Below are 18,945 nucleotides of genomic sequence, written 5' to 3' on the forward strand. Positions count from 1 at the left end.
AGTTACACATGATTTTCAGTATATCTGACCTTGGTTTAGAAAGATACGTAGCAAACACTGTAACATATTTATTAGAAAACGTTTCGGTCCTGGGACCTTGATCACTTCTGGACCGAAACGTTTTCTAATATGTCATAGTGTTTGCTTATGTGTCTTTCTAAACCAACTTATCGGTATTTATTACCAAGGTTTATACCATATCTGACCTTACAAAGGATCAGCTTACCTCACATGTACCTTTTCCTCTATAAACCTATGCTTCTTATGCCCATGTATGTGTGGAGTGAATAAGGTCCTAGGACTCAAACATATCCATAATAAAATATTTTAAGTGTGTGTGCATGTGTCTTTTACCACAGTATACAGTGGAAATAAATGGTATAAAATACGGACACAATGGAAATATAAACACATATGCAGTATAATGTGATCCTTTATTGACTACGTTTCGCCCACACAGTGGGCTACAAATACTATAAATACTCGCGTTCCTTCCACCCCAGGTAGTTCTGTTTGTGACTTGAAAAAGCCCACACTGTGGGCGAAACGTAGTCAATAAAGGATCACATTATACTGCATATGTGTTTATATTTCCACAGTATACAGTATATTTTAAGTACATATAAAGCTGACTATGAGTAGCTACTAGAATTGTGGCCTTATAACTGTGCTTATTTGTATGCATGTAGTTGGTGTGGTACTCAACTGGGAATTTGTGCTATGATCTGTTAATATTCTGTCTGTTTTATTTAGTATTTAACTTCAATTTCTTGTAGTTAAACTGGTTTTCAATAGTGCCTGCCAGTCAGTTGCTTACATCTCAGAAAATATTATACTCTGTAATAGTCTATATTATAATTTTTATGTACTCTATTTGTCTTGTACCTGTATTATAAATGCAATCAAGATTAACTTTACCTGGATAAGTTACATTGCCTATTAGGGCAAATTCAAGGATTAATATAGACAGTACTCAAAAATTTGGTGAGGAGAAACATCTCACTTAATTTATTTCATTTACTTTATGAGAGTTAGACAAGCTTAAAGGCATACAGTGTTTTATTATTAAGTCATTTTGTTGAGGGATTGATGAACTGAAAAAATCTTTTTAGGGCATATTTTGATGCCTTCTACAATTTCACATTTAATATTAACTTAGAGCAAACATATATTCCCAAGCGGGAACCTATGCTGAGGCTTGTGTTAGTGTGGTAGCCATTACAGTCCTCAAAATGTTATTTAGTTTGTTTTGATTTTACTTGGACATATAAGCTATAAGCATGCACAGTAGGGCCCCACTTTACCGTGTTCTGCCTTATGGCATTCCACTAATATAGCGATTTCAAATTATGACCAAAATTTGCTACGTGGCAAGCGGTCTTTCAAATACGGTGTGCCCCACCTGGTTTGTTTACATTCTTCATGAGCACATCTCTTTATTATGTACTGTGCTGTAACTTAGTTTGTCTGCTACACAAAATGTCTGGGAAAGAACACTGTATGAGTATCAATTTTAGATTTGTTTCAGTATTGTCATATAATTATGCATTTCTTATGATGTCTGATTGCAAATTCTCTCTTTCTTTTGTCAGTGTTGTTAATCTGCAGGTTATTTAAAAAAATTATGAAGTTTATATTAACCCTTAACCCGTAAACGGTCCAGGCAGATCTATGTTCACATGTGTAGTGCTCCAAAAGTAGATCTACGTTTTTTTATTACATATTTTCAAATATAACAAAAAAAAAAGTAGATCAAAGTTTTTTTTACACATTTTCAAATGTAAAAAAAAAAAAAAAGATGATCTACTTTTTTTACATACTTTCAAATGTTGAAAAAACGTATACAGTGGACCCCAGTATTCGATATTAATCCATTCCTGAGAGCTCATCGAATACCGATAATATCGAAAACCGAATCAATTTTCCTCATAAGAAATAATGGAAATCAAATTAATCCATGCAAGACACCCAAAAGTATGAAAAAAAAATTTTACTACATGAAATATTAAGTTCAATGCAATAGAATAATTACAATAGCAATAAAATAATTGACACTTACCTTTAATGAAGATTTGGTGATGATTGATGGGATGGGAGGAGGGGAGAGGTGTTAGTGTTTAGAAGGGGAATCCCCTTCCATTAGGACTTGAGGTAGCAAGTCCTTTTCCGGGGTTACTTTCCTTCTTCTTTTAATGCCACTAGGACCAGCTTGAGAGTCACTGGACCTCTGTCGCACAACAAATCTGTCCATAGAGCTCTGTACCTCCCGTTATTTTACGATTTGTCTAAAATGGGCCATAACATTGTCATTGTAATAGTCACCAGCACGGCTTGCAATAGCTGTGTTAGGGTGATTTTCATCCATAAAAGTTTGCACTTCAACCCACTGTGCACACATTTCCTTAATTTTTGAAGTAGGCACAATGGATTCCACAACTGGCATAGGCTTCTCAGGGTTAGCCCCAAACCCTTCAAAATCTTTCTTACTTTCCATACTAATTCTCACCCTTTTTACCACAGGGTTGGTACTAGAAGCTTTCTTGGGGCCCATGGTGACTTATTTTGCAGAAACAAGCACCAAACACAGTGATAATATGGATAATATGGAATGTACCTAATGTATCCTTAGATGCGTGCACAATGGCTGGCTTGTAAACACTGGCACACACGGGGCAGTTCAGGCCACACGTGGACAGGTCTCGTATGAATCGTATCGAATACCGAGGAAATTTTTTTGCGATATAATGCATCGAATACCAGATTTATCAAATACCGATGCCATTGAATACCGGGGGTCCACTGTATATACATTTGGACCATTTACGGGTTAAACGGTCCAAACGTATATATACGTTCACTCGCGTAGCGCCCCAAATTTTTTAAGAGAAAAAAAATTGTCTTTTTTTAATAGGAAAAAAGAGCATATGGTACCCAGGCATCCCCAATTATTTTAATATGGCACACAGTGAGTGTGCACACCCATTCTCATGTCTAGGTGACTCAGGCTTATCGTGGCAACGTTGAATGAATGACAAAGAAAACGTATATATACGTTTGGGGCGCTACGCACACGAACATATAGTATATACATTTGGACTGTTTAAGGGTTAAAGTTCATTAAGTTTAGCTATTAAATATGCAACATAAGTTTAATGTAACTGGTATGAATAACATACTTTATAATTGAGTTAAACAGATTACATAATTAATAATAGGTATAAGTGAATCACAGTAAAGTAATTACAGATTACTGATGGCAGTGATATGTTTAGCAAGCCTTTGTTTATACTGTACAGAATGTTGAGATAGAAATTCATGCATTTTTCTCCTTTTCTCCTTTTTCTTTAACCCTTTCAGGGTCCACAGGCCCTCTCAGAGACTTGTTCTCAGGGTCCCCCCAAATTTCAAAAAAAAAAAAAAAATTATTTTTTCTTATGAAAAGATAGAGAATCTTTTCCCAATCAAAATGACACCAAAAGTATGAAATTTGATGGAAAACTTATGGAATTATGCTCTCGCGAAGTTAGAGGTCTCGACGATGTTTACGCATCGGCGATTTTGCCCACTTTGAGCCCTATTTTCGGCCAATTCCAATGTACTAGTCGACAAAAATCATAACTACATGTACTTCGCTAGAACTCCATTTTTTCTATCGAATGAGTACAAGAAACCACCAATTTACCAATTTCAACTATCCAATACAGTGGTCAGAATTTAGCAATTTTGCCAATTTCACACAAATTTCAAAAGATGCCAATTTCCAAATAGGGTCCAGAATAAACAAGAAAGACATTCCTGGCACTAAAATAACATTTCCTCTGTTCATTAGTAATGTCCCCATGCCCCTCTTACATTCTTTTGCTTTCCATTTTGAATTTTTATTCTCACAAAAAATAAAAGATTTACTGTTATGCAGACTACTGCATTAGTGTAGAAATGGTATAAATAATATCGGCGCACTTGTGAAAGAATATTAGACTCACCAGTTGACGTGTATTGGACGCTTAGCATGATTTGTTTACTTTTGAACTTTGGTAAAAATCGAACATTTCTGCTACTTTTAGCTCAATTTCAAGGTACTTTTCATTGTTAAACCAGTCAAAATCATCTCAATTTCTGTAATATGTCTTCCATTCTATACAATGAGACCAGGAAAACTAGAATACAACAATAAATACCATATGAAAATACAGTGCAAAGTCGCTGTTTTTATCCAAAAACACGGTCAAAGTTTTTTTTTTCTCATTACGCAATGTGTGCTGCAGGATTTTTTTTATACTGCGCACACTGACCACATAGACCCATTCTTTCATATGTAGGCCTACCAGCTTTCTCTCACTAGATTTGAAGGCGTTAGAATTTATGAGTACTAGTACGTCAAGGACCCTGGTGCGTAAGTCGTACTAGTACGGCCGAAACCCTGAAAGGGTTAATTAAGTCAGTGTATGAAATTTCTGCTTATATTCAGCTTTTATTTTGTGTACAGTATATGATTAACCTAACTTCATAATGAAATAAAATACAATATATAATCACTGATATAATCTTTAGATTTAGCATACAGTACAGTAATCCCTCACTTTATGTTGGTTCATCATGTGCAAATTTGTTTTTATGCAATACAGTGGACCCCCGGTTAACGATATTTTTTCACTCCAGAAGTATGTTCAGGTGCCAGTACTGACCGAATTTGTTCCCATAAGAAATATTGTGAAGTAGATTAGTCCATTTCAGACCCCCAAACATACACGTACAAACGCACTTACATAAATACACTTACATAATTGGTCACATTCAGAGGTAATCGTTATGCGGGGGTCCACTGTACCTATAATTCCATTTCCCCCAGTGATTCCCTGCATGTGATATAAATTTGCTCTTATGAGACAGGGGCTTTCCCAAAATTGTATTCCCAAATGTGCGAGGAAGCGCTCAACCCATAGGGGTCATACAGCACCTGGGGAACTAGAAATAGGAGGTTTTCAGGTTTGATCCTAGTTAATGCCAGGTAGCTCCAATTCCCTCCAACAAGAGCCCTTCATGAGCATCAGGTTACTTTGAAAGTACAACTTTGTGAAAGGTTGTTGAGTTGGGTGCATTTCCTAAAATGAGCAATTATTTGTTGATGGGACTACATTCTCTCTCTCGTAAAAGTGAGGGTCACCTGTACTGTATTTACAGTTTGCCTTAAATGCCAGGTACACTGAGCTCCAGAACCCAATTTTTATACAATGTTTAGATTAATTGCTGAAACTCCTATAATTTTTGTGCATAGTTAGGATTATGATATGCAGTATTTGTATTACTGTATGGGATATTGGCCACTGGATGAAGAGACCTAAATAATTGTCCAAAGGTTGCTTTGTGTAGCATACAATACTCGAATGTAATTGACTTTTGTGATAACTGCATTTGAGAGAAATCCTTGTTGATCTTTTACTTTCTATAATTGCAATTTAGTACAGGTATTTATAACTGTACTTGTTAACATGTTACATTCATTAATAAATATACATATTTAAAAAATAATTGATAAGTTATCACCATAAAAAAAATGGAGTTGTAAAATAAGTGAATGCAGTGGTGTTGGGGAGAAGTGTAGGGTTTAGAGATAATGAATCTGATATAGAATGGGAGTTGTCACAGATATTCTTTGCTGATGACACAGTTCTTTTGGAAGATTCTGAAGAGAAGTTGCAGAGATTGGTGGTGGAATTTGGGAAGGTATCTACAATAAGGAAATTAAAAGTGAACAGAGAAAATAATAAGGGATGCAGGTAATAAAAAGTACAGCGGAATTCCTACTCTCTGGAGGAAGGACAAAATACTTGAATATGATGCTAATATCAACTCTACAGCTTATTTATCTATCACAATTGATCTAATATGACATAATAAACAGTATAATTAACATAGAAACATGATAAATTCTCTAGAATGAATAAAATAGGTCATAATATGGTGAGTGATGGTGGCGGTGGAAGCATCCGCCATTTCCTCTCCCACTCTGACTATAGTATCTTCCCATGCTCTTATTATAAGAGAAAACAGTGTGTTTGTGAGGCTAACTGCAGTACATCACTAGTTTCCTAAGGAAAACACTGAAACAATGTATTTATAAATAAGAAATATTGTATAAAAACATAATATTATAATACAACATAATACATATGTATTAGAGAATGTAAAGAAATTAAACTGTTTATATAAAGTGTATACTTAAACACTTGGAGTAGAGATGGTGACGGAGGTTGAGGGTGGGAGAGGCCTCACCAGCATCAAGGTTCCTTGACGCTGGCGAGGGCTCTTGATCTAGTGAATTGAATCTGTGCTCCAGTTCCCTAAATTAATAATAATAATTATTATTATTGTAGGTAGTAGGTTGGTAGACAGCATCCACCCAGGGAGGTACTACCGTCCTGCCAAGTGAGTGTAAAACGGAAACCTGTAATTGTTTTACATGATGGTAGGATTGCTGGTGTCTTTTTTCTGTCTCATAAATATGCAAGATTACAAGTACTTCTTGCTACTTTTACTTACATTTAGGTCACACTACACATACATGTACAAGCATATATATACACACCCCTCTGGGTTTTCTTCTATTTTCTTTCTACTACTTGTTCTTGTTTATTTCCTCTTATCTCCATGGGGAAGTGGAACAGAATTCTTCCTCTGTAAGCCATGCGTGTTGTAAGAGGCGACTAAAATGCCAGGAGCAAGGGGCTAGTAACCCCTTCTCCTGTACACATTGCGTCATGTGGGGACATTTACTATCTTCAGCTAGCATTTTTACTGCTGAACTGTATGCCATTCTTGCAGCACTTATTCGTATCGCATCTATGCCTGTGTCATCATTTGTAGTAGTCTCAGACTCCCTTAGTGCTCTACAGGCTATACGAAAATTTGATACATCTCATCCCCTAGTTCTCCGTATCCAACTTTGGCTACGCCGTATCTCTACCAAACATAAAGATATTGTTTTTTGTTGGGTCCCTGGTCATGTCGACGTACAGGGCAATGAACAAGCAGACACTGCTGCGCGGTCAGCAGTACATGACCTACCAATTTCCTATCGAGGTGTTCCATTTCTGGACTATTTTGCTGCAATAGCTACCCACCTTCGCACCCGTTGGCAACAACGTTGGTCAACTCTACTCGGTAACAAACTTCATTCTATTAAACCGAGCATAGGTTACTGGCCGTCTTCTTGTCATCAGTGCCGAGGTTGGGAGACCACTCTCTCCCGCCTTCGCATTGGTCACACTCGTCTTACTCATGGGTATCTCATGGAGAGGCACCCTGTTCCTCTCTGTGAGCAGTGTCAAGTTCCAGTATCGATTAGCCACATTCTGTTAGACTGCCCTCTCTATCAACGAGCACGCAGAATTTACCTCCAATGTCGTCTTCGTTCTACTACTCTCTCTTTACCTTCCCTTCTTGCTGATGGACCCTCCTTTAATCCTGACTCTCTCATTGACTTCTTGACAACGACTGATTTACTCCACAAACTCTGATGATACTTTTCACACTCCCCTCAGCCCTTTCTAGTTCAGTCTCTTGCTGCCCTTTACCCTTTCACCATCCACTGCCCCGCTGTTATCCGTAACCTATTACTCATCCATCTCCCTTTTGCCACCTGATGCCCTCGCTTCCTTCCTGCCCTGCAGCGCTGTATAGTCCTTGTGGCTTAGCGCTTCTTTTTGATTATAATAATAATAATGTACACATTACTAAATTTAAAAAGAAAAACTTTCGTTTTTCTTTTTGGGCCACCCTGCCTTGGTGGGATATGGCCGGTTTGTTGAAAAAAAAAATTATTATTATAATAAAAATAAAAATAATAATAGGAGCTTCAGAACACCATTAGTTGGAGCAGCCATTGTTTACCTCGCTGTGGGAGCATTTCTCTCGTGTTTGCTTGCATTTTGTGCAGTTAATTTGCCAAATTTCTTTTTTCTAACCATGGGTCCTAAGAAAGTAGTGTAAAGGACAGTGCTGAGAATAAAAAGAGGATGATTTCCATGGAATTAAAGCATGAAATCATAGATAAACAAGCGAGGTGTGCAGGTTGTGGGTTAAATGGGAAGCTGGCTCATAACTCGGATGTTGCCTCGTAACTCAGAGCAAAAAATCGACCAAGTGACGGCTCTTATCTCGAGAAACTCGTATATTGGGATACTCGTAAGTCGAGATTCCACTGTATAGGTAATGAAAAATTGGATATCAGATTGGAGGAGGGAGCACGGAGGAACTGAATACATTTTCGTTTTCATTCGTTTTCATATAGTATTTGGAAGTGGAGTTGTTGGTAGGGAGATCTATAAAAGATGAGGTGAACCATTGGATAGACAATGGGAAAAAAAGGTAGGTGGTGTGGAGAGATATGTGGAATGAGGTTTATCTGTGGAGGCAAAAAGGGGACTGTACCAGAGTATAGTGACCCTTGTAGGTTTAGCACTTAGTTATGATTGTAATAATAATAATGTACCAGAGGTCCTAGCACTTTTATGTGTAGGAGGCATGGATGTGAGATGTTGCAGTAAGGAGGAGGATGGAGGCAGTGAAAACATCATGTTTGAGAACAATGTGTGGCATGAATATCATACATGGTCTTTGAGTGTAGAAATTAGAAGACGAGAATTACCAAAGGTATAATTCAGAGGGCTGAGGAGCAGCTGAGGTGGTTTGGTTCAAGAGGATGGAGCAGGACAGGATGACCAAGAGGGTTTATAAATCTAGGTGGAAGGAAGGAGGGATGGGGATCATTCCAGGAAGGGTTGGAGGGAGGTATAGGGCTACTAAAAGTATTATCTAGAGGGCTGAGGAGGGGTTGTTGAGATGGTTTAGACATTTAGAAAGGGTGGAGCAAGATAGGATGACTTGGAGGGTGTATAAATCTGTAGTGGAGGAAATGCAGGGATGGGGTCATCCAAGGAAAGGCTGGAGGGAGGGAGTAAAAGATGTTTTGTATGCAAGGGGCCTGGACATCCAACATGGGTGTGTGAGCATGTTAGGAGGGGAGGCAGGAGGTTTTTATGACTTGACATGTTGTTGAAATGTGATCAAGGATAATATTTATGAAGAAATTCAGAGAAACCAGTTAGCCAGACTTGAGCCCTGGAGGTGGAAAAACAGTATCTGCACTCTGAAGGAGGGTGGGGATATTTGCAGTTTGGAGAGGTATCTGAACTGTAGTATCAGTGCACCTCTGGCAAGACAGTGTTGGAGTGAGTGATAGTAAAAGTGTTTCTTCTTTTATGGGTCACCCTACCTTGGTGGAAAACAGTTGGTGTGTTAAAAAAAAAAATTGATATGTGAAATAATTCTTAGAGCAATGTAATATTATTAAACTATGTGATAACATGTAACTTATTTTAAAATAGAAAAACAGAAGATGACTATATTGCACCCTTTCAGGGAAAAATTGTGATTTAAAATACCATAGCTCACCTTGATGACATGTTTCTTGGTATTTCTTTGCATGTATTCTTACTGGTTTATGAAATAATGTTTATAAATACTCTTAGTGATAACATGTTTTCCGTCACTGTTTATCATCAACTCTCAGGTACTTTTGCTTTTTTTATGAACTTGACATTTATGACAGGATTAAGGTTCCACTCCAGTGTTCGGAAGTCCTTACCAGAAATGTGAAAGCTAACCAAATTTTTGAATGCATTATTAAAACTTACGACTTAATAATATCTGTGATAGGGTAACTAATGATAGAAGTGGCCTATTTTTCTTATCTCAATTGGTTATTCAAGATAAGATGATTGATAGACATTATCTTTTTGTACATATCACTGATCTACTAATGTTGGTTTAGTATATAGTTTAGGGTAATTTGTCTTGAATATACAGTACAGAACAATATAATATATTGATTTCATGTGGTATTGAATTTTTATTTTATACTGTACTGTAATATTGTAATGCTTATTTTACTTTTCAGTGATAAAACCATATAACTAGTTGAAGTACAGTAACAAAGATGATTACATGTGCCACGTTAAGCCATGCAGTCTTATTCATCTTTTTTTTGTATGGACTGTATTATGATGAGTATCATAATATACCTCCAGCAGGCTCGAAGACTGAACAGTTTAGAAATAACTTTGGTGGACGATTCAAATATTTGACACATCTTGATATGGTAAGGATGTCACGCTTCTTAGTAGTCCTGTGACTAAAATATGTATCACTTCAGTTTGATAATGTGTATGCTTTGTTCATTGTGTAGTAATTTGCTGTGTCAATGTAAAATTAATGTATGGAAAACTTGCCAGGTATTTTGTAGTTTGTGTTCTGTATCGGAGAATTTATTTTGTTCATTGCATTCTCTTAATTTGTCAGAAAAAATTTTGAGGAATTTTTACATGGATCCTCATTATCAATTAGCTGTCCACATAGTTTTCTACCATAGTATTCTCCTGGGTACAAAATCCTGTACAAAATATAATTAAAATGATGTTTGAACTTTATTACACAGATCATTGCCTTGAAATGGACTGATATGGTAATTCATGTATCTGTTAAAACAGATATATTTTTAAAAATATTCTAACTGGTTTTGCCTTTTTGGGGGGAATGTGTCCTCTAATGACTTACAGTATTGTGATACAAATCCAAATGCAGTTCTGATTGCTTCAAATATTTTACTTCTTATGCAGTGCTAGTAGTTTTTAGTAGTAACATAAGCATTGGGATATTTATAAGATATTGTATATAATACATAAAGAACCATGGCCGAGAGGGAAATTTACTTGAACAGAAGACTGGATAAATTTTTTTATCGTTGTCTCCTCATAATGGCAAGTTTCTGAACTGCAATATACATTATATATATTTTTTTATTTTTAAAAATAATTTTGTTTTAAAACATAATCTTAGAAAATGTCTTTGCATATGTTGTAGTCATATACGTTATAAATTTTAAGGTGTCTGGTCAGTTGGTGAAAGTTTTACTTCTAAGAGTTGCTCAAATAAAGCAAAAAATGATCTGAGTGAGTGGAGGGAAGTAGCTATTATGATTTAACATGCTGTTGGAGTGTGAGCAAGGTAACATTTATGAAGGGGTTGAGGGAAATCGGGTATCTGGACTTGAGTCCTGGAGGTAGGAAGTACAGTTCCTTAATTTTGAAAAAGGGGTGGGGATATTGCAGCTTGGAGGGGCATCTGAATTGTAGTATTGGCATGCCTCTGCCAAGACAGTGATGGAGTGAGTGATAGTGAAAGTGTTTCTTCATTTTTGGCTCATCTTACTTCAGTGGGAGATGGCTGGTGTGGTTAAAAAAAATAAACTATAGCAACAACCAGGGTTATCAGTGAGGTGTGCTTTTTGTCTCTGGTAGTGCTCAGATTTGTAGTAGCCAGCAGTAACAGCCTGGTTGATCAGGCCCTGATCCACCATGAGGCCTGGTCATGGACTGGTTTGTGGGGGTGTCGATCCTTGGAACACCTTCCAGGTAGTAGTATAGTTGTAGTAGTAGTAGTATAGTTGTAGTAGTAGTATAGCATTATTAATAGTAGTAGAAGACTGGGAGAGGGGTAGATAGTTTTAGTTACATATCATTGGATAGCTGTGATATGTAACTAGAGAGAAAGGAGCATTGTTGGTGTTGGTGAGGCAAGCACTTTGTAGTAATCTAGTTCATTTTTCTCCTGACACTGATGTTCTACTGTATGTTGGGAGTATAATACAGTACAGTATTCATATTAGTGTTTCTTTAATCTTACTGTACCATATTATATACATATAGTAATAAAATACGTACAGTGGTACCGCGGTATACGTCCTTAATCCGTCCCAGGACCTTGGACTTATATCAAACAGGACATATACCAAACAAATTTTCCCATAAGAAATATAGGGAAAACGATTAATCCGTTTCCATGAAAAAATTATAGTGTTATTGGCATATTATACATTAATGGGGTTGTATAAAATAATTTAAACACTACTTAATACTAAAATATGTAATTTAAACACTGCTTAATACTAAAATACATACATAAATACAAAAGAATTAGATGAAATAAATGCAAATTTAGTTTCACTTTGCTGAAAAGAGTCGAGTGCCTACTAGGATAGTGCTGAGAAGGGAGGAGGAGGAAATGTTGTTGTTTAGAAGAAGAGTCCCCATCTTTTTTCTGTCTCTTTTTCCTATTTGGACCTGGTTGAAGCTCACCAGGTTTGACTTTTACTAAGAATCTGTCCAAAGAACTTTGCTTCTGCCTTCTCCTCAGGATGTTTTGGAAATGTGACATTGTCTGGTCATTCCAGACAATGCTATCACGGCTTGTTTGGGCTTTGTTGGGGTTGTACTTCTCTGCAAAGTTTTTGACATCCATCCATTTGGCAAAGATTTCCTTGATTAATGAAGTAGGGGCTTCCTCTATCTCCTCTTCTGAGCCTAAAGAGAGTACATCCATCTTAGTCTTGTGCTCCTCCTCAAGTTCCTGCAGCTCCTCAGTGGTCAGGTCTTCCCTGTGCCCCTCCACTAACTCCTCCACATCACCATCACTCACATCCAGACCCATGGACTTGCCCAGAGAGACAATATCTTCCACTATAGACACAGCCTCAAAGCCCTCGAAGTCCCTTTCAGCCACTGCTTCTGGCCACAAATTCCTCCAAGCAGAGTTCATTGTTCTGTATGAAACTTCCTGCCAGGCTTTGTCAATGAGAGTTATGCAATGGGCAATAGTAAAGTGATCTTTCCAAAACTTTCTCTGGGTTAACTCTGTGTCAGAGGTCACTTCAAAGCACCTCTGGAATAGTGCTTTAGCGCAGAGCTTCTTGAAATTACTGATGACCTGCTGATCCATGGGCTGAATGAGAGGAGTCTTGTTAGGGTGGAAAAACTTTACAGTGATGAAGTCAGACTCCAGCAGCACATAGTCCTGCAGGCTTGGAGGGTTAACTGGAGCATTGTCTATTATGAGGAGGGCCTTCAGAGGCAGGTTTTCCTCTTAAATAACTTTTTACACTTGGCCCAAACACAACATTAAGCCATTCGCTGGAATATTCTCTGGTTACCCAAGCCTTGCTGTTTGACCTCAACATCACAGGTAACTGAGTTTTCTGCACATTATGTTTTTTAAAGGCCCTCAGGTTTTCAGAGTGGTAGATCATTAGAGGCTTCAGTTTGAAGTCCCCACTTGCAGTGGCACAGAACAAGAGAATTAATCTATCCTTCATTGGCTTGTATCCTGGTAATGCCTTCTCGTGTAATATAGGTCCTGTTAGGTGAGTCGTATTCCAAACAAAGGTAATATACAAAGCAAAAATTTTTTGCCTCCAAACAGGATGTATACCAATTTGGACTTATTCCAAAGCGAATGTATACCGAGGTACCACTGTATTTCTATTTGTGCAGTTCAAAAAAAAAAAAAAATCTGGTGGTAGAAGTGCAATATTCAAATGGCTTTGGGAAGAAATCTAAATATTTTTCCTTGAAGCCTTTTTATCTATTTCTCTGAGGCTATGGGTCCCTATAGGTTGCACTAAAGTTACATATGGTATGTATTAACAACACGGGGCATATTTAATGTACTAGTTTTGCAAAATGATGTTTATTTCTCTGTTTGTCATACTAAAAGGAATATATATCAAGGATTTGCATTATCAAACTTTTGCAGCTCCTACAATGTGGTTTCTTTGGGTTGTGCGTGCTGAACGACTTTTTTGGATCAAATACAATGACCCTCAGCCGACAGAGTTCCCTGCAGAAATTACGTGATTGGCTGTTTACATCTTTAGTTTTTCCAATGGGTGTGGTAAGTTATAAGAATTTTTTTTTGTACCACACTGCACATTATGTATAGCATTGTCTTTGAGAAAGATAACAAGAAATATTTAAAGTGAGGAAAAATAAAATTATGCTATAAAATGTTTAATTAAGGAATTCTAACCAGTATGACATTTAAGAAGCAAATAAACTAATCTTTTATATACTGCATGCAGACATTTTGTATAATGTAAATAGTATATTCTTTGTCTCAGTACAGTGGTACTCCGAGTTTCGGCCATAATTCATTCCAGAAGGCTGAGTACTGTTACCGAACAAATTTGTTCCCATAAGGAATAATGTAAATTAGATCAGTCCTTTTCAGATCCCCAAAAATACACTTTCAAAAGCTCTTACAATAATACACTTACATGATTGTTCGAGTTGGGAGCTGTATGAAACTCGGGGTACCACTGTATCTTAAAAACATGATAAAGGAAAATAGTTTCTTCTTTTAAAATGAAAAAGAACCATAGTATAATAAAAACGATGGCTAAATGCAATGCTGTCAATACTTGTTATCTAAAGGCATTTAGTTAAAGGTATATTTCAGTAAGGCAAAACATTAGTGTATGTATTTTAAAAATGAGTGTTTTTGATGGCGTATAATCATAATGCTAAGTGAAAAATATTACTGTAGCTTGTTTTGAGAAATAGAATAGGGATTGTATTGAGCAGAGCCAAAGTAAAGTATAGTAAATTTTACCTAATATAGGCACACATATTTATTATTTTCGGTGCTTGTCTTGCTCTAAAGATGGTTTTTGGCAATTTTCAGTTTTTATTTATTATTTTTACTTTTGCAATGTTTTTTAGGCCTAGTGCTATTGTGCATTTAATAAATGACAGTTCATATCTTTTTTTAGACTTTTATGTGCACTGGCAAGTGAAGAAAAAGGCTGTGATTTGCTTTACAGTGGCGGTCTGGAACCTTACCTACCGTATTAGCATGGTATGCCTGTAAATTGGAAGAAAAGGGCTGTATTCTTTAAAAAATCCTTTCGTGGGGAAAGGGGTACCTGGTTGCAGGTGAATGGCTCCTGATTCAAATAATTGGAGCATCCCTGCCCTCCCCTGGGTCGAACCTGATTGTCTCCCATTCCACAAGTGCTGTATGACCCTTATGGGTTTAGTACTTCCATATGAAAATAATAATCATAAACCACAGATTTCTTTTGGAAGACTGGCATATAGTTTGTCTTAAAAGTTGTAAAAATAAGTCAGTTTGCTAAAGGAAAAATATGAATTCAAACAATGAACATAGCTCTTTCTTTCATGAGAGAATAGGTCAGTGGAACATTCTACCAAATCATACCTATTTCTTGCAATTTATTGTATTACACACAAAACATCATTGAATCAGTTTAATTTTTTTTTTCAAAGATCAGACTATGTACTGTACCACCATATTTATTAATTATTGAAATAATGTTCGTACAAACTTTTCACTTGATTTAGTGCTGCTATAAGGATGGTGATAGCGTGAATGATGGTGACAATGTTTCTATTTTTGGGGTCACCTGGCTTTGGTGGGAAACAGCCGGCATGTTAAAAAAAAATGAGTATTCATAATATCAGTTATTCATTAGAAAACTAAAGACACCTTCATTAGAGGTTAAAGCCAGATATAAACAAGTTTGAGGCTAAATTGGCTTCAGTCCCTCAGATCAAGAGCTCTGGACTAATGACTATACATATATACAGTAGGGCCCTGCTTTATGGCGTTCTGCTAATATGGTCATTTCAAATTATGACCAAAACTCTCTTCACGGCTCCCCCCCCTTGACTTTCTAATGCGGTCACCATGCCCCACCCGGTTTGTTTACATTCTGTGAGATCTGTAAGCACTAAGTCTCTTCAAGTGTTTTTAAAAGTTATTTCATATTTTATATATTTTTTTTTTTTTTCAACAAGTCGGCCGTCTCCCACCGAGGCAGGGTGACCCAAAAAAAGAAAGAAAATCCCCAAAAAGAAAATACTTTCATCATTCAACACTTTCACCACACTCACACATTATCACTGTTTTTGCAGAGGTGCTCAGAATACAACAGTTTAGAAGCATACACATATAAAGATACACAACATATCCCTCCAAACTGCCAATATCCCAAACCCCTCCTTTAAAGTGCAGGCATTGTACTTCCCATTTCCAGGACTCAAGTCCGACTATATGAAAATAACTGGTTTCCCTGAATCCCTTCACTAAATATTACCCTGCTCACACTCCAACAGATTGTCAGGTCCCAAGTACCATTCGTCTCCATTCACTCCTATCTAACACGCTCACGCACGCTTGCTGGAAGTCCAAGCCCCTTGCCCACAAAACCTCCTTTACCCCCTCTTTCCAACCCTTTTGAGGACAACCCCTACCCCGCCTTCCTTACCCTATAGATTTATATGCTTTCCATGTCATTCTACTTTGATCCATTCTCTCTAAATGACCAAACCACCTCAACAACCCCTCTTCTGCCCTCTGACTAATACTCTTATTAACTCCACACCTTTTCCTAATTTCCACACTCTGAATTTTCTGCGTAATATTTACACCACACACTGCCCTTAAACAGGACATCTCCACTGCCTCCAACCGTCTCCTCTCTGCTGCATTTACCACCCAAGCTTCACACCCATATAAGAGTGTTGGTACTACTATACTTTCATACATTCCCTTCTTTGCCTCCATAGATAACGTTTTTTGACTCCACATATACCTCAACGCACCACTCACCTTTTTTCCCTCATCAATTCTATGATTAACCTCATCCTTCATAAATCCATCTGCCGACACGTCAACTCCCAAGTATCTGAAAACATTCACTTCTTCCATACTCCTCCTCCCCAATTTGATATCCAATTTTTCTTTATCTAAATCATTTGATACCCTCATCACCTTACTCTTTTCTATGTTCACTTTCAACTTTCTACCTTTACACACATTCCCAAACTCATCCACTAACCTTTGCAATTTTTCTTTAGAATCTCCCATAAGCACAGTATCATCAGTAAAAAGTAACTGTGTCAATTCCCATTTTGAATTTGATTTCCCAAAATTTAATCCCACCCCTCTCCCGAACACCCTAGCATTTACTTCCTTTACAACCCCATCTATAAATATATTAAATAACCATGGTGACATTACACATCCCTGTCTAAGACCTACTTTTACTGGGAAGTAGTCTCCCTCTCTTCTACACACCCTAACCTGAGCCTCACTATCCTCATAAAAACTCTTTACAGCATTTAATAACTTACCACCTATTCCCTATACTTGCAACATCTGCCACATTGCTCCTCTATCCACTCTATCATATTCCTTTTCTAAATCCATAAATGCAATAAAAACTTCCCTACCTTTATCTAAATGCTGTTCACATATATGCTTCAATGTAAACACTTGATCTACACATTCCCTACCCACTCTGAAACCTCCTTGCTCATCTGCAATCCTACATTCTGTCTTACCTCTAATTCTTTCAATTATAACCCTACCGTACACTTTTCATGGTATACTCAGTAAACTTATTCCTCTATAATTTTTACATTCTCTTTTGTCCCCTTTCCCTTTATATAAAGGGACTATACATGCTCTCCGCCAATCCCTAGGTACCTTCCCCTCTTTCATACATTTATTAAACAAAAGTACCAATCACTCCAACACTATATCCCCCCCTGCTTTTAGCATTTCTGTCATGATCCCATCAGTTCCAGCTACTTTACCCCCTTTCATTCTACGTAATGCCTCACGTACCTCCCCCACACTTACATTCTGCTCTTCTTCACTCCTAAAAGATGGTATACCTCCCTGACCAGTGCATGAAATTACTGCCTCTCCTTCTTCCTTAACATTTAAAAGTTCCTCAAAATATTCTCGCCATCTACCTAATACCTCCATCTCCCCATCTACTAACTCCCCTACTCTGTTTTTAACTGACAAATCCATACTTTCCCTAGGCTTTCTTAACTTGTTTAACTCACTCCAAAATTTTTTCTTATTTTCATTAAAATTTCTTGACAGTGCCTCTCCCACTCTATCATCTGCTCTCCTTTTGCACTCTCTCACCACTCTCTTTACCTTTCTTTTACTCTCCATATACTCTGCTCTTCTTATAACACTTCTGCTTTGTAAAAACCTCTCATAAGCTACCTTTTTCTCTTTTATCACACCCTTTACTTCATCATTCCACCAATCACTCCTCTTTCCTCCTGCCCCCACCCTTCTATAACCACAAACTTCTTCCCCACATTCTAATACTGCATTTTTAAAACTATTACAACCCTCTTCAAACCCCCCCCACTACTCATCTTTGCACTAGCACACCTTTCTGCCAATAGTCGCTTATATCTCACCCGAACTTCCTCCTCCCTTAGTTTATACACTTTCACCTCCCTCTTACTTGTTTTTGCCACCTTCCTCTTTTCCCATCTACCTCTTACTCTAATTGTAGCTACAACTAAATACAGTGGACCCCCGCATAACGATCACCTCCGAATGCGACCAATTATGTAAGTGTATTTATGTAAGTGCGTTTGTACGTGTATGTTTGGGGGTCTGAAATGGACTAATCTACTTCACAATATTCCTTATGGGAATAAATTCGGTCAGTACTGGCACCTGAACATACTTCTGGAGTGAAAAAATATCGTTAACCGGGGGTCCACTGTAATGATCCGATATATCAGTTGCCTCTCTATTAACATGTACATCCTGGAGCCTACCCATCAACTTTTTATCCACCAATACATAATCTAATAAACTACTTTCATTACGTGCTACATCATTTTTTTTTTTTTTTCAACAAGTCGGCCGTCTCCCACCGAGGCAGGGTGACCCAAAAAAGAAAGAAAATCCCCAAAAAGAAAATACTTTCATCATCATTCAACACTTTCACCACACTCACACATTATCACTGCTTTTGCAGAGGTGCTCAGAATACAACAGTTTAGAAGCATATACGTATAAAGATACACAACATATCCCTCCAAACTGCCAATATCCCAAACCCCTCCTTTAAAGTGCAGGCATTGTACTTCCCATTTCCAGGACTCAAGTCCGACTATATGAAAATAACCGGTTTCCCTGAATCCCTTCACTAAATATTACCTTGCTCACACTCCAACAGATCGTCAGGTCCCAAGTATCATTCGTCTC

The 18,945-nt window shown here is 37.4% G+C and overlaps 1 protein-coding gene across 11 annotated transcripts in view; it reads left to right on the plus strand.

The window, feature by feature from the left end:
• Window positions 1-18,945, plus strand: part of LOC128689733 (androgen-induced gene 1 protein-like) — a 59,104-nt gene that overhangs the window by 16,382 nt on the left and 23,777 nt on the right. For 8 of the 11 annotated variants that reach the window (XM_070087644.1, XM_070087635.1, XM_070087643.1 and 5 more), the window contains 2 exons: window positions 9,959-10,159; window positions 13,648-13,785. In XM_070087644.1, coding sequence (XP_069943745.1) covers window positions 9,998-10,159; window positions 13,648-13,785 — 300 coding nt within the window. In that variant the 5' untranslated portion in view covers window positions 9,959-9,997. Of the gene's footprint in view, window positions 1-9,761; window positions 9,823-9,958; window positions 10,160-13,647; window positions 13,786-18,945 lie in introns of those variants that run through there. The other 3 variants (XM_070087645.1, XM_070087646.1, XM_070087641.1) reach the window with 2 other exon arrangements.

Source organism: Cherax quadricarinatus, chromosome 22 (genome assembly GCF_038502225.1).
Source record: "Cherax quadricarinatus isolate ZL_2023a chromosome 22, ASM3850222v1, whole genome shotgun sequence".
Classification (NCBI taxonomy): Eukaryota; Metazoa; Arthropoda; class Malacostraca; order Decapoda; family Parastacidae; genus Cherax; species Cherax quadricarinatus.